Source organism: Jaculus jaculus, chromosome 2, assembly GCF_020740685.1.
Source record: "Jaculus jaculus isolate mJacJac1 chromosome 2, mJacJac1.mat.Y.cur, whole genome shotgun sequence".
Taxonomy (NCBI): Eukaryota; Metazoa; Chordata; class Mammalia; order Rodentia; family Dipodidae; genus Jaculus; species Jaculus jaculus.
The window spans coordinates 25,597,842-25,614,243 of record NC_059103.1 but is presented as its reverse complement, the minus strand read 5'-3'; the positions used below and the strand labels follow the sequence as shown (position 1 = coordinate 25,614,243).

General features: G+C 46.2%; 1 protein-coding gene across 8 annotated transcripts; it reads left to right on the top strand.

Annotated features, from left to right (window-relative positions):
- The first annotated feature begins 870 nt into the window (after positions 1 to 870).
- Positions 871 to 8,926, top strand: Zbtb14 (zinc finger and BTB domain containing 14). Of its 8 annotated transcripts, XM_045144285.1 has the most exons (4): positions 1,858 to 2,163; positions 2,995 to 3,157; positions 3,468 to 3,551; positions 5,702 to 8,926. In XM_045144285.1, the coding sequence occupies exons 3-4, from the start codon at positions 3,549 to 3,551 to the stop codon at positions 7,046 to 7,048; spliced, it is 1,350 nt and encodes a 449-aa protein (XP_045000220.1). In that variant the 5' UTR covers positions 1,858 to 2,163; positions 2,995 to 3,157; positions 3,468 to 3,548; the 3' UTR covers positions 7,049 to 8,926. The 8 variants fall into 8 exon arrangements, with proteins under 8 accessions (XP_045000225.1, XP_004662722.2, XP_045000224.1 ...); XM_045144290.1 differs by lacking the exons at positions 1,858 to 2,163; positions 2,995 to 3,157 and adding an exon at positions 871 to 993 and having other exon boundaries at positions 5,786 to 8,926; XM_004662665.2 differs by lacking the exons at positions 1,858 to 2,163; positions 2,995 to 3,157 and adding an exon at positions 871 to 993.
- Positions 8,927 to 16,402: the final 7,476 nt, after the last annotated feature.

The window sequence follows — 16,402 nt, the reverse complement described above, 5'->3', positions numbered from 1 at the left end:
CCAAGGCCAGAGGGGGGTGGGAACATCTGGATAAACTCGCAGCGGTGGTCTGACTGATCCAGACCCTCAAGGCTGATCTCCAGTCTTCTCTTTCACTCCAAAGAAGCCACTTTTTTTTTCCTCCATTTGTTCTGCAAACGCCTACCACTCCCCACAAACACAGTAAGGCAGGCACACCATTCGCCAACACCATCCGCGACCTGGCTGGCTATCCGCCGGAGCTCAGCAAAAGCGAAGCAGCTCAGGACAGCCTGCCCGAACCCGGCGGCCCGAGCGCCCAGACCGCGCGCGCCCAGGGGCAGCACTGGCCCACGCACATGCACACGCACGGGAACGCCGGCTCTCGCGTTCCCGGCGCAGTGCCTCAGCCGGCCGGGCGCAGACGGAGGAGCCCGGGAGTCGAGCGGGAGGCGGGAGCTCCAGGCGGGGCTGGTGCCCGCGAGCTGAGCCCGCGCGTACGCTCTCTCCCCGGCGGCCGGAGCTCCGCCCTCGCCCCGCCCAAACCCTTCTCCCGCGCGCGGGCTCCGCGCGCCCCAAGCCCGCGCGCGTGCGCGCGCGTGCGCAGGCCGGAAGCCCTACGCGGGCGGCCCCGTAGACTCTTGCAAAGCGTCGGCAAGGTCCCGGATTAACCCTTTCCCTGCTCGCACGCCGAAGAGTCCCGATCGGGTTCCGTGCCTGCGCAAGCGGCGGCGCGCCTTCCCCCCCAACCCCAGCCCGCACCGCGCATGCACGGGAAGGGGGGGCGGTGGGGGTGTTCACGGCCGGCTAGACATTCTGTGCTCGTGCAGGAGGAGGGCTGCCACCACCAGGGACGTGCACGACCCCCCCACCCCGCCCCCTCCCCAAACTCCAAAAAAAAAAAAAAAATCCAAAACACTGCCACCCACCGTTTCCGCCCCCCACCCGGCGCCCCGCGTCCTTTCTACCCCGGCCTGCGCGCCAAGTGACCGCGGGGAGCCCACGGCGAGCGTCTGGGGCTGTGCCAGGCTGCAGGTAAGCAGCGCGGGGCTGGCTGGGGTGCGGGAGGGACGGGAGGGCCGTCGGCGAGGCGAGCGGGGGCAGCGGGCGGCTGGCACGGCGGGGCGGCTTGGAAGAAGCGCGTTCCCGCCGAGCTCTACGGGGGCAGCAGGCAGATGCAGGATGTGTGGCGCCGCGGGCGGCGCGAAGCGGGAACGGGCGTGGGCCGGAGCTGGGCGTGGGGACCCGGAGTCCCGGGGGGTGGCCGCGCATTTGCAGGCAAGGCCAGCGAGCGGGCTCGGGGATGTAGAGGCCGGCGGCGGCGGCGGCGGCGACCCGCGCGCGCGCTCGGCGGCCGAGTTCATGGCCGCCCCCGTTCGCCGCGCCGCAGTGCACCGCGGTAGGGGGGAGGGGTGGGGACGGCCCGAGCGCGGCCCCACGGGCGCCGCCCCTCCGAGCCGCGGGGACCCCCCACTGCGCCGTCTTTTTTTTTTTTTCTTCCCCCCCCATCCCCTCCCCCGCACCTCACCCCCAGCCCGCCTGCGGAGTTGGAAGTGGGGGCCAGGACCCCCGCGCCGCCCGCACGCACGCACTGCCCCCCGACGGCGCCCGCCGAGCTCCAGGCTTGCAAGGCAAGGCAGGCAGGCAGCCGGCCGCGCGCCGCCTCCGCCCCTGGCCGCGGGAGGGCGGGGGAGGACCCGGCGCGAGCCGGCCGGGGAGTGCGCGGGGCGCGAGCTCCGGGCTCGCGGGCGGGCAGAGCGGGGCGCGGCGCGGCGCGGGGGCTGCGGAAGAGTCGGCCGCACGCCCGCTCCCGAGCTCGTCGCGCCGCCGCCGCCGCCGCCGCAGCCCGGGGCGGGGAGTGGGGGGTGCGATCGCTACGGCCCCGGGAATCCCACGCTGTCGCGCTCGGAGGGGAACGTGGGGACGGTGAAAGGGAAAGTGTGTGGCCCTGTGCAATCGCCCGGCGCTCCGGAGCTTTTTGTTTTGCAAAGAACGTGCAAAAGGGTCTCGTCCACTTCCCAGCTCCCTCTGGGAGTGGGGTGGCCTCGAGGTGCCGGCTAGGGCTCTACACGCTAGGATGGCACCCCGAGACTCGCGCTTTCGGCCTTTGCTTCCTCCCCGTGCCCAAGTTGTGTGCTTGCAGCCGGGAAGTGGGGTGGCCGCCATTGTCGCGGCTGCTCCCGAGCAGGGGAGGCGGCTGCTTATGTAAGTCCTTTTTTTTTTTTTCCTGCTCCGTAAAAGGCATCTCTATGGAGCCCGAGGCTTGGAGCTCCCCTAGGAAGGGAGACTGCTTTATCTGGGCGCTTTAGTGGTGTGGGCGCTGCATCCAGTCCCGTACCTATTTGCACACATACTGGCGATGTCTGTCTTCCGGTTTGACTCATTTTGAACTTAGCAACTGCAACATCTCTATAGGGGTTTAAAAAAAAAACCTGATTGGCGTGTGGTCTGCTTTCCGGTCTACAGAGATCTTTTTTTTTTTTTTTTTTTAAGTATTGGCTAAATACACACCAGCCCAAAATGAGAAGCAGCACACTGATATGTTGCCATGGTTACTGTAGGGCCACTCCTCTCCCTAGCTCCCTGCACTTTTAACCCACAAGCCTCGGGAGTTAGTTATTGACAGCTGGAGGAAGTGTCACCAAAAAAGGTTCTGCCTGGGGCAGCCTGCCCTCAGTGACTGACAACAGGCTCAGGGTGTTGGAAGGCAGAGATGAAAGGATTGGAGATGGAGTATCCTTAGAAATAATGTTACCAGCCTTCACATACTGTGCTGATGAAAAAAACACCCTCTAATGTAGAGCTCAGCGATTCAGATGGTCATCTCTAAGTTGAGATCTGACTGCATATGTAGGACTGTAGTATATAACCCAGCCGTCTGTCCCTACCATACCAAGCAGGCTATATTTACAGGGACATGCGTTTTTCAACATTCTTGTTTGCAGAATGGAATTTATGTAAGAGTTAAAAAACTCAAAGCAAACTTTGATGAGCCTGCATATAGGGATAAAGACAACCTGGATTTCTCCAATGCAGCAGCAAGGACAGGTGTGTGCTGCATGACGCAGGTGTACAAAGAAAAAGCACCTACCCTCTTCCATGTTAACAGCTGGACATCTGTACTTCCGTTTTTCACATGAATCTATATGTTTATGGAGCCGAGGGGAAAGTGGAGGGCTCTGTACCCAAAATGGCGCGGGTAAGGGACACTAAATGGCTTTTTCTGTATTTGTGTCGTGGACCAGATCTGAGTGTATGGACATGGCTCTGCTAATGAGGAGAAATCCCTTAGAGGCTCTCAGCCCATCATTTGGTTCACAGTCCCTGTTCAGAGCGAGCCGGATCACTCCTCCAGCCATGCAGCTCGCTGCTTCCAACCTGAAGATGGGTGTATGAGCGAGACAGAGCCACGAAGGGGCATGCTTGTTGAAAATCAATACTTAGAAAACTTTGGTTTGGAATTTGAGGTAGTGGAAATCGTCACTCTTTGTGTTTGTTTATGTCTGTAGGTCTGGCGTACCCCTGATCAGAGTTATTCTGATCCGAAAGTTTCGGTGTTCAAGGCTGTAAGAAAATAGCCTGGATTGTTCATGGTATGTATACATAAACTTTGGAATATTAAGTTTTGAGAATATGATTTGTCATTTGTTTTAAAATAAGTATCTCAGGACTGAAGGTGTAAGACCCTGGGTCAGTCTCAGCACATGTACACACAATTCTGGTTATGTATTTGTACTTCTGTTTTCTGAGAAAACCACGCTTTCTTTAGACTTACACTTTACTGAGTAAAAGCAACACAATGTATTTTTTTTAATTTGTTTTTATTTATTTATTAGAGACACAGAGAGTGTGAGAGACAGACAGGCAGACAGGGAGAGAGAGAGACACAGAGAGTGAGAATGGGCACACCAGGGCCTCTAGCCACAGCAAACGACTCCAGATACATGCACCACTTATGTGCATCTGGCTTATGTGGGACCTGGAGAATTGAACCTGGGCCCTTAGGCTTCACAGACATGCACCTTAATTGCTAAGCTGTCTCTCCAGTCCAACACAATGTATTTTAAATGAAGTACATAAAGCACATTACTTTTAGATGATCAGTTCCTGAACTCAGGTGGTAAATCTTTCATGCTAGTTCTAAAATTCATTTGCTTGCTAAAAAAACACAAACAAAACCACTCTCACTACTTACCAAGTTCATTCAAAGCTCTCAAGTTTGAAATGTTCTGCCTGAGAAACCTTTTGAGGACTGGCATGAAGCTGCACATAGAAACTTGTATAACATGAAATCATTTAAAATATGACTCAGGGACTGGGAGATTGCTCAGTAAGTAGAGCACTTCACATAAATGCCAGGCAGGCATAGACACCTGCCTGCAATCCCAGCATTGGAGAGGGGGAGACTGGGGTCCCCAAGGCAGACTAGCTAGGTTGGCTGGCTAAATCAGCAAGTTCTAGGTGCGAGCAAAAGAGTGTCTCAGTAAATAAGGTGCAGAGTAATCAAGAGAGATACTTGAGCAGTTCTGGCTCCACATACATGTACACTTACGCACACACACATAAATACAAATATGTGCACACATATACACAGCCAAAAAAATATTTAAGGGCTAGGGATATAGCTAAGTGAGTAGAACACTTTCCTAGCACACAAAGAAACTCTGGGTTCAGTCCTCAACACTATAAATTGGGTGTGGTGCATGCCTATAATCTTAAAGTCATCTTTAGCTACATCTTGGTGGCCAGCCTGGGCTACATGAACCCTTGTCTAAAATGTATTATGTATAAGTTCTATATAAGATTAGCTTCAGGCTAAGTGTATAAAGTATATATTAAATTATAGACTTGAGGCCCCATCCCCGTGATATCTCATTGTGAACATACAAATATTATCTAGAGAAATACAAAGCCTGGAAACCCTTCTGGCCCCAAGCATGGCAGAGGGGAGACTTTCAATTTGTATATCTGATGGTGATGAGGCCCTTAAGTGAATGGTGGGAAGACTGGGACCTTGTGGGACCGAAGCTGCTTATCACTCTCTTCTCTGATGTCTCTCTGGGTCAGAGTAAACGTTGACCTACATCGAGGAGTGGCCCCAAGCTGCCTGGAGAAACTAGAGTACAGTGAATATTTTGGCAGCAGTGCCCTCTCTAGAGTACTGTAGCGGTGGTTTCTCTTTTATCAGGGACAAATAACACTGAGCCCTGTGAAATTATTTCACTAAATCCTCCATACCTGAAGTGTGGATGGGACTTGAGAATCCTTGCCTAAAACCCATGTCTTAAATATTGAGTTAGGTATCATTATTTCTGGTTGTCAGGGACTGTGGCTTTAGAGCTAAACTATCTAAATTTAAGTCCCAGATTTTAACTAGATGGCGGTAGACTATTGGGGAGATGTCTGACTTCTTAAGTGGGGTCAGTAATAGCTGCCTCCTGAGATTTTTGAAATCAAGTTAAAATATTTAAAGTGCATAGGGTAATGTTTGATATGTAGTATGTAAAAGCTTCCATTATTATTATAGCTAGGCAAATGTTAGTTAAACCAAAGATAATTGGAAATAATATTAGGAGAACCTCTGAGCCGGGATCTTTCTTTTTTATCCCTGTTCTGAGACTGTTTAACTTTTGGAAATTGCTAAGTTCCAACAAGTTGATCATAAAATGAAAGTCTGGTTTTTTTCTATATGGAAAAGTACTTTGTTAATTCCTTTTTTTTAAAAAAAAATAATTTTTTGTAGGAGTTTTTCATCAGTATGTCTGAAACCATTAAGTACAATGACGATGATCATAAAACACTGTTTCTGAAAACTCTCAATGAACAGCGCCTGGAAGGAGAGTTTTGTGACATTGCTATTGTGGTGGAAGATGTGAAGTTCAGAGCACACCGATGCGTTCTCGCCGCCTGCAGCACCTATTTTAAGAAGCTGTTCAAGAAACTTGAGGTCGACAGTTCTTCAGTAATAGAGATAGATTTCCTTCGTTCGGATATATTTGAAGAAGTACTGAACTACATGTACACAGCCAAGATATCCGTGAAGAAGGAAGATGTTAACTTAATGATGTCCTCCGGTCAGATTCTCGGTATCCGGTTTTTGGATAAACTCTGTTCTCAGAAGCGTGATGTGTCTAGTCCCGACGAAAACAACGGTCAGTCCAAGAGTAAATACTGCCTCAAAATAAACCGCCCCATAGGAGATGCGGCTGACGCCCAAGACGATGACGTGGAGGAAATCGGGGATCAGGATGACAGTCCTTCTGACGACACGGTAGAAGGCACTCCCCCGAGTCAGGAGGACGGCAAGTCACCCACGACCACGCTCAGGGTTCAAGAAGCAATTTTGAAGGAGCTGGGGAGCGAGGAGGTTCGAAAAGTCAACTGCTACGGCCAGGAAGTAGAATCCATGGAGACCCCCGAGTCCAAAGATTTAGGGTCGCAGACCCCTCAAGCCTTAACATTTAATGATGGAATGAGTGAGGTAAAAGATGAACAGACGCCAGGCTGGACCACAGCCGCTAGTGACATGAAGTTTGAGTATTTGCTTTACGGCCATCACCGGGAGCAGATTGCCTGCCAGGCGTGTGGTAAGACCTTTTCTGATGAAGGCAGATTGAGGAAGCATGAGAAGCTGCACACGGCAGACAGGCCGTTCGTCTGTGAGATGTGTACGAAAGGCTTCACCACCCAGGCCCACCTGAAGGAGCACCTGAAGATCCACACAGGGTATAAGCCCTACAGTTGTGAGGTGTGCGGGAAGTCCTTCATCCGCGCCCCGGACTTAAAGAAGCACGAGCGAGTCCACAGTAACGAGAGACCGTTTGCATGTCATATGTGTGACAAAGCCTTCAAACACAAGTCCCACCTTAAGGACCATGAACGGAGACACCGAGGGGAAAAGCCTTTCGTGTGTGGCTCCTGCACCAAGGCGTTTGCCAAGGCCTCGGATCTGAAGAGGCACGAGAACAATATGCACAGTGAGAGGAAACAGGTCACCCCCAGTGCCATCCAGAGCGAGACAGAACAGTTGCAGGCCGCGGCCATGGCCGCAGAGGCCGAGCAGCAGTTGGAGACCATCGCCTGTAGTTAGAGGTGATGGGACAAAGGAACCCTTGACCTGGGAGGAGGACACAGGGACTGCATTGGTCGTCATCAGTGAACACCAATGACCGCTTTTGTAGAAACTTAACGAAATGTTGTACTGGCTGGACTTAAGGCCATGCTTGGGTTAGGTATTTTTTTAAAAAAAAGAAAAAGAAAACTTTTCAAGGCAATTATGTCCTGAGGTTCTGACCAAACAGTTTCACTGTCTTGTGGTGTCTAGTATTAATGTTGCCAGTTAGCTCCCCTGACTCTCCTTTCTTTTCCCTTTCATTTTTTTTTTTTTAATTTTGTGGTTTTAATTTGAGAACTCCCTTTGTCCAGTTTAAAGTGAGAGACTTCTATTCAATTTTCAGTTCCTCCACACTTGCCAAGCTGACAAGTGCACTTCACAGAGTAATAACTGAGTAAATTGATTTCCTAACCATCCCAGTATATGTGACTTGATGGTCAAAACAGCAGTTTTAATTATTTAATAATAAAAGTACTTCATAATGATGCAGAAAATGGCATATGGTGATCAAGTCCACTGTACAAGTACAAAGCCAAGTTCTGGAAATGCAGAATGGTATTTTATATTTTATTAATTCTTTTTGTATCACTGTTTTCCACTCTTTCTGTGGACAAATAACAGCTGCTTTACCAAGATGTTTTCTCATCCATTTTGATTGCCCCATGCCCTCCCACTCACAAAAGCTGCACCACAGGGTGAGCCCACCCACCAGAATGTTGGTGGTGATGGGTGAAGGCTTTAGGTTCCTCTTTTATGGAATGTTACTTCCCTGCACCAGTGGGCATTTGTGGCATGGGCCAGTAGTGATAAGAGTAGGGAAAGCTGTCAGAAACTGTTTTTAAAGGTACAGAACTCCTAGGATTTCTTGAGTCAAAATGACTCTTAATTGATTTCAAAATTGGTTTTGTATTTAAGATCAAAATTAGGAGACAAAACAGAAGCACTTGTTCAGATCCATTTGTGTGCTTGACAGAAGATCGGGTCTGGGCTCTGTAGCAGCACAGTACTCCATACAGGGATGCAGTGTGCTTAAGTAAATTTAAAATAAAGTTTTACGTGTGTAAATAGTAGTGTTGGTCTTAATGTATTTCAAGAACACAAGATGGCTGCACTTTTTTTTTTTTTTTGCACATTGGATAAATTCCTTTCATTAGCAAACATCAGACCATTGTAACCAATATTAAAGATTGTTAGACCAAATGTTTGTTTTTGAAGTTTATCTAAACATTGGTTACAGTTTTAAACAGAAGTTGCTTGCCTTCTCACAGCCATAAATCAGAATTATAAACTGTTTCCAACCTAGTATATTAAAGGTTCTTTTAACCGTTTCCTTAGAAATCTATGGAAATGCCAACAGTTGTTTGAATTATGTTCTGTAAGAAAGTATTAGTTATTTTAGAATGTGTACAATTGTAGAAAATGCCAATTTTTGAAATTCATATTGGTTCTAGGATTTTTTCATTTTTAAAAAACAATACATTCATTTCATAGCTTGCTGCATTGACACCTGTTAAATACTATTGTGGAAAAAAAAAGATTTTTAAAATTGGTGTACATGTTATACCCAAGATTGTAGGGTAAAGATGCTCTTTTTAAAAATTTTATTTATTGGTAAAATGTTTTAGTTCTAGGTTAATTTAATTTTTTCTCTCTCTCTTGAAAGTTGTTTATTCTGTATTGAAGGTAGTCCTGTCACTGTGTTTATATGCTGTTAGTAGGAAGGGAACTGACCGCTGTTCTAGGCTGTTTTAACCAAAGCAAGGGTAAAATCATTTAACATCTTGTTGATAGCTATTTCAACAAACCATATTTCGGGCCTTCGTTTTGTACATAAAAGAAAATATACTTCTCTCATTCTTGTTTTCATTTCTTTTTCATGGCAGCCTTCTATCTAGGTTTCTACCCAAATGTACCTTCTATACCGTCTTAATCATGATTGTATAGAGTTAAAACCCCTATTGAAATCGCTTAACTGTCTGCAAAAGAAAATTATTAAGGAAGTATTTATCATTTGACTTGTTTTGCACAAGAAGTGCATTTATATTATAACTTCTGCCATGAGTTCTAGGTCCCTGTGTGTTAGGGAGTTTGGGTATTTTTAATGATAGCAAAGTCTTTTTTCACTGGGTCCTAGGCAGTAACACTGTCTATATCTAACTCTAGTCAATTCCTGGAGAGTAACGCCATCATATTAGATTTATCAGTTGACCCTCCATAACTGTAGGGAGTGGATTCTGAAGTGTGACCTTGAATCTGCAATGTAAGAGAAAAGAAAATTATAAAAATCAATATATTACTACCCTTTTCATTACTACCAGTTATATTTGTACAAAGCAGTGTGTACAAACTTTATATGAATGTTTACACTTAACTTGCAAAGGAATTTTAGCAAATGTAAGCTCAGAGGATCATGTTAAGACAGCTTCCTGTTCCTGTGAAAATACCTGTGAACTGAGCCTTGATGGTATAGGCCTATGATCCCAGCTACTCAAGAGACTTGAAGTAAGAGGATGGAAAATTAAAAGCCCGCCTAGGCAACTTACTGTGACTAGGTAAAGTGTTTGTCTTAGCATTCATGAAATTCAACCCTAAATGCCAGGAGAAAAAGAAAATGGAAAAGTTGTATGTGGTCTCTCAGTTTTAGATACTGTTTTCAGTTTGGTGCCTGAGACAGTACATTATGACAGGCAGTAAAAAGAGGATAGAGCAGTGGCTCTCTTGTCCCTTTTGAGAGCATGCACTTACTGACCTGACACTTCCGTTAGGTCCCATCTCATAAATGTTCCACTACATCTCAATAGGACCACAACTCCAGCACATGGATCCATGAGAGGCGCTATCCAAACTCGAGCAGATAATCAGCTGTTTGCTAACTGATTTTGAATGGCTGGGAATTCAGATGTTACCCTTAAGTGACCTTGATACAGATTCTTACTGTGTTGGGGAAGTATTTCAGGGGATGGAAATGATGCATATGCATATGGTTTCCAATGTAATGGGTTACACTGTGTAAGGCTATGTGCTAATTCATCTTGTACTGACGGTCAGTGGGACCAGCTTCCAGAGGAATGATGCATACCTACTGTGTTAAGTGGAAACTTGCTTCTTGAACTACTCAAAGTAAGAATTTAACTCTGCATCTGCTTGACTGTTGAGAGACCTAAAGATAGCAGGTTACCTACTCGACATGTATGGTGCATCCTTTATGAGGTGCTGGGCGGGCTAATGGTATGCATGTACTCCTTGTCTTAAGCATCCTTTTAAAGATGAGAATAGGGAACTGGAGAGGTGGCTTAGAGGTTAACGTGCTTGCATGCGAAGCCTGAGGACATGTGTTCGACTCTCTAGATCCCATGTAAGCCAGACGCACAAAAGGTGAGGCAAGTGTGCAAGTTTGCACATGTGCACATGATGGTGCATGAGTCTGGAGTTTGATTGCAATGGCTGGAGGCCCTGGTGTGCCAGTTCTCGTTCTCTTGCTCGTAAAAGAGAGAATGGGTCAGAGAGATAGCAATTAAGACACTTGACCATAAAGCCTAAAGATCCAAGTTCAAATCCTCAGCACCCATGTAAAGCCACATGCACCAAATGGCATGTGCATCTAGTTTGTTTGCAGTGCCTGAAGGCTCTGGTGTACCCATTCTCCCCTGCTGGGCATGGTGGCTCATGACTTTAATCGCAGCACTTGAGAGGCTGAGGTAGGAGGATCACTGAGTTTGAGGCCAGCCTGAGACTATAGTAAATTCCAGGTCAGCTTGGGCTAGAGGGAGACCCTACCTTGAAAAACAAGAAACAACACAAAATTGAGAATGGCCTTTACCTGTTAACCATGTTTCCTTCAAAATCACCACTGTGGTCTCTTTAACTCTGGGTGTAAATATCAAGTAGAAAGTATTGTTTCTGGGAAGACTTTAAGTCACACTTGGGTTTGAACCTAGGTGCACCCTAAATATTTCCCAATTCTCCTAGGATCTCGCTCTAGCCCAAGCTGACCTGGAATTCACTCAGTAATCTCGGGTTGTCCTTGAATGCATGGCGATCTTCCTACCTCTGCCTCCCAAGTGCTGGAGTTAAATACGTGCACACCACACCCAGCTTTCCCCCTTTTTAAAAATAAAATTTACTTGGCTGCAAGCACACAAACTCCCAATGCATGTGTCATTGCACATGTGGCTCCATTTGGACACCAGAGAATGGAATCCAGGACATGAGGCCCTGCAAGCAAGTGCCTTCAAGTGCTGCGCCATCTCCCCAGGCCTGTATTTTCTGATTCCTAAACTCAGTGGAGAAGGTAGAATAAAAAAAAAAAAAATTTTTTTTTTTGTCCTTAGTTTCTGTGAGTTCTTCAGTCACTAGCCCTAAATAGCATACTTAGGTCTCAAAGTCTTAACTGAAGCATTCACAGAAGCCACGCTTACCTTGGTTATATTTCACTGATCTATAGTTTTGTCCTTACAAACATTCATTTTAGATTGTCTTGAGTTTGTCCTCACCATCATTTGCATTTTTAAGTAGGTCATTGGACCATAATCAAGCATAACCCCGGATCTGGATGACTTCCTGCTTTTTTTTCTCAATTTTTATTAACATTTTTCATGATTATAAAAAATATCCCATGGTAATACCCTCCCTCCCCCCACTTTCCCCTTTGAAATTTCATTCTCCATCATATCCCCTCCCCATCTCAGTCAGTCTCTCTTTTATTTTGATATCATGATCTTTTCCTCCTAAGTTGGTCTTGTGTAGGTAGTGTCAGGCACTATGAGGTCATGGATAGCCAGGCCATTTTATGTCTGGAGGGAGCACGTTGTAGGCTCTTACATTCTTTCCGTCACCTCTTCCGCATTAGACCCTGAACGTTGGAAGGTGTGATCGAAATGTTACTCACTACTCCAGTCACTTCTTTCCAGCTCTATGATACCTTCTGAGTCATCCCAAGGTCACTGCAATCTGAAAAGAAGATTCTCTACCCAAAGGGAGAGTAGTGTTAACATAAGGGTATAAATATTAAGAGAAGTGCTTACTGGGCAGTTTGATAAGCATAGTATATACATTTATCCAGATATCAGCAGATACTACACCCCTAGGGCTCATGGCTACCCCTGTTTTAGGTTTTCAGTATCAGGGATGTATTCCCTCCCATGGAGTGGGCCTCCAGTCCAATTAGAGGGCAGTTGGTTTCCACCATGATAGATGTGTCACTATTGCACTCATTGGCTCATTTGGCCTGGCTGGCCAATTACAAGGCTTGCAGTGTCCACTGTTGAGTATCTTCACTAGTGGTTTATCTTTCTCCCATTGAACTGTATGTAGAATGGCTTCTTCCAGCTTTCTGTCAGCTGGTCTACATGGAGGAGGTTAGCTCAGTTCCAGCAGGATTTCTCAGTGGCCTTACAGCCCAAGTATGTGGAGTCTTCAGCAATAGGGTCTTACCATCTATTCCTGATGGGAGACCAAGGGCATCGGCAATGGCCTATAATGTTTTGGGGCATCAGGGACGTCCCTGGCCAACAACTCACTGGAGGTATCCCATCCCTGGCACTGAAAATTTTCTAACAATGATCTAGGGCTCCTGAGTGTTCCCTTGTCCAAAACCGGAGAATCTCATAAGATTTATTTATATCCTCTTAGATTTTGATTAGCCCTCCCTCCACCTTTCCTGCTTTTCTTAGTGAAGACCATGATGGCAAACTGGAGATGTTAATTTTTGAGAGCCAGAGTTTGAGACTCACATAAAGTTCTGCATTTAGAAAGTGCTTTTCTAAACCATGGATAAGACTATACAGTCTTCTCTGGCTTGCAGAAATGATGGGATTATCTGTTGCTGATTTGGACGGGTACTCATGCATTCTGATTCTTAGAATGGCCATTTAGGTTGCTCTTCTTTAGAGGATCTTTCCATAGAGCAAGAATAAAGTACACTGACACACTTTATGAATACCTTGTATTTTATAGAGCCAAGCATTGGACAAGCCAAAGCCTTGAGCAAGCCTGACCCCACCCAGCTTGTCCTAGATAAAATGCCTTACCTTTTCCACATTCAACACAGTTTTACAGACTTACAACGTCGGTGATCACAAATGCACAAAATGCTTTTCAAATTTGCTATGTATCTTAATCTTGCTCATGGGACATACATTAGAAATTAGATTTTTCTATACTATGAGATTTAGTGGTACCAAAATAAACTATCCTCTTGACTTCTTTGCCTTTTTTTTTTTTTTTTGAGGCAAACCCAACAGACTGGACTTTAAAATTATTTGTTTGTTTATTTGAGAGAGGCAGAGAGAGAGAGGGAGAATGGGTGTGCCAGGGCCTCCAGCCACCGCAAACAACTTCAGATGCATGCATTTCCTTGAGTATCCTGCTTTACATGGACTGGGAAATCAAACCTGGGTCTTTTGGTTCCACAGGCAAGCATGTTAACCACTAAGCTATCTCTCCAGCCCACTGCCTGTCATTTTGATGGAGTTCTCTAAGAGCACTTGTGCTCTTAAGTGTACTTAGAATATTGTTTTGACTTGACTCAAAGAAGAAGCCTCCCATAGGTGATTCTTAAGAGTCATTGCTGCCTTTATTTACTTCTAGTTCTCACTTCAGTGGAAACTCAGTCACTGGAAACTTAACTGTAAAAAAAAAAAAAAATCAGTCAGAACCTAATACACATTGATTGAATGTTTACCAAGTTTCAGTGATTGTATCCACACAATCTGTACTGCGTGACAACTTATCATTGGTGAAGACACCAAGATCCAAAGAAGCTGAAAATCTTGCCCAATGCTGAATCCTTACAGAGCCAAAATAGAACAGGTCCACCCACCTCCAGAACATACGCCTTCAGTCACCCCATGTTCTGCCTCATACGAGGAATATGAGGAAAGGAGTAGCTATGGCCCAGTGTGCACTCTTACTGACCTCAGTCTGATAGGTAGGTGGCTCCAAGGTTTCTATTCTGAATCAGGCCCAGTATTTTGACTTCAAGATGTCTCTCATGTAAGGGACCAGATACTATACCAACCATGCTTTGCCTTGCTTTAGTTCTAGAGCAGCCCTCACATATGGAAACCTGAAGACAGAATGTCATACTCAGTCTCAGAAAGTAAATACTAAATAGGGCTGGAGAGGTGGCTTAGCGGTTGAGGCACTTGCCTGTGAAGCCTAAGGACCCAGGTTCAATTCTCCATGCATCTGGTGTTCATTTGCAGTGGCTAGAGGCCCTGTCATGCCCATTCTCTCTCTCTCCCCTCCCTCTGTATCTAATAAATAAAATGATAAAAATATTTAAATAGTAAATAAATGTATTTTTAAAAATAAAAGAGAGAGAGAGCCAGATGTGGTGGCATATGCGTTTAGTTCCAGCACTAGGGGAGCCTGTAAGTTTGAAGCCAGGCTGGAGCTACAGAGTGAGTTCCAGATGTGTGGGCTAGAGTGAGACACTGCCTTGAAAAAGCCAAAAATAAGGAATTAAGGAAAGGGAGAAGATTGTGGGCTGGAGATATGGCTTAGCAGCTAAGGTGCTTACCTGCAAAGCCTAAGGACCCAGGTTCGACTCTCCACGTCCCACAGTAGCCAGATGCACATGGTGGCACATGCATCTGGAGTTCGTTTGCAGTGGCTGGAGGCCCTGGTGCACCCGTTCTCACTCTCACTCCATCTCTGTCCCTCTCTCTGTCTCTAATAATAAGTAATAATAAGTAAAATCAGATTTTTTTTAAAAGTTTGAAAGATTGTGGTGAAAACTGCCAAGTTCCTGAATTACTAGTTTTCGAGTTTTTGCTGTACATAATTATCTATTCATTATCTTCCTGTGCTCCGTGGCAGCTGAACTTTTAGTAAGCTGCTGTGCTGTCAGATCTAAGACTAGATGATTTGCGGGATATGGTGGCTCATGCCTTTAATCCCAGCACTCAGGTGGCAGAAGTGAGAGGATCCCTATGAGTTCAAGGCCAGCCTGAGACTACATAGTGAAATCCAGATCAGCCTGAGTTACAGTGTGACCCTACCTTGAAAAACAAAAAATAAAATTAGATGATTCATATTTTCTGTGACAAAACTTTGAAAATACCTGTATTGATGACCAAACCCAGGGTAGTGATTTGTTACAGTGTACATCCTGACTTCAAGGGCCTGTATGAGTGAGTTCTGCTTCTGTCCTAAGTGGATGGCCTTGGACAAGTTATAGAACCTTTCCTCATCTCAATTCTCTTTTCTGTAAAATGGGATAATAGTGTGATAATCAAGTGATGCATCCATAGAACGTTCTCATCCACAGGGCTGTTGAAACAGGAAGGAACCACTGTGTTCGCCATGACCTCTGCTGGAACAGATCCTTTTTCTCTATAACATGTGTTTATTTGAGACAGAATGGATGCTCCAGGACCTCCTGCTACTGCAAATGAACTCCAGATGCATACACTATTTCTGCATCTGGCTTTACATGGGTACTGGGGATATCAAATCCCAGGCCATCAGGCTTTACAAGCAAGTGCTTTTAACTGCTGAGCCATCTACCTAGGAAGTGCTAAAGAATTAACTGTTCCAGGGCTGGAGAGATGGCTTAACAGTTATGGCGCTTGTCTGTGAAGCCAAAGGACTTATGTTTGACTGTCCAGGTCCCATGTAAGCAGACACACACAGCGATACAAGGTGGCACTGGCGCACAAGGGGGCGCACACATCTGGAGTTCGGCTGCAGTGACTGGAGACCCTGGTGCACCAATTCTCTCTCTCTCTCTCTCATTCTCACATTTTTTAAAAAAGGCAGTCTATTGGGCTTGTTTAAAAACAAAGCCTGCTTTTGTCTGGATAAATGCATATATTACTCTCACCAAATTGCCCTGAAAGCTCTACACTTAATGTTCCTATTCATATATTAATGCTAATCTCACTTCTAGTTAGAGAAGCTTCTCTTTTCAGATGAAAATGACCACTGGGATGACCCAAAAGGCAACATAGTGCTGAGAAGAAGAGACAGAGGAGTGTGCAGCACTGAAACATCTCACGCCTTCATAGTTTCAGGGTCCATTGCGGAGGAGGTGGAGGAAAGAATATAAGAGCCAAAGGAAGGGTACCACTCCTTACATACAACTGTCCCGATAGAAATTGGCCTCGATATCTAAGACCTCTCAGTGCCTAGCAATTGTCTGTAAGTATAGAAGTTGGAAAAAAAATATATATATACATATACACAAAGCTGGCCTCTCTCCCTGCAGGTGCCATGGCTGCAGGGCAGACCCGGCTGCTGCGAGGCTCTGGTGGCCCACGTAGGCGCCTAGTCGGTGTGAGCCAGGTGTAAGGTCTTGGGCCCCAGGGCGCTCGCTCAGGTAAATAT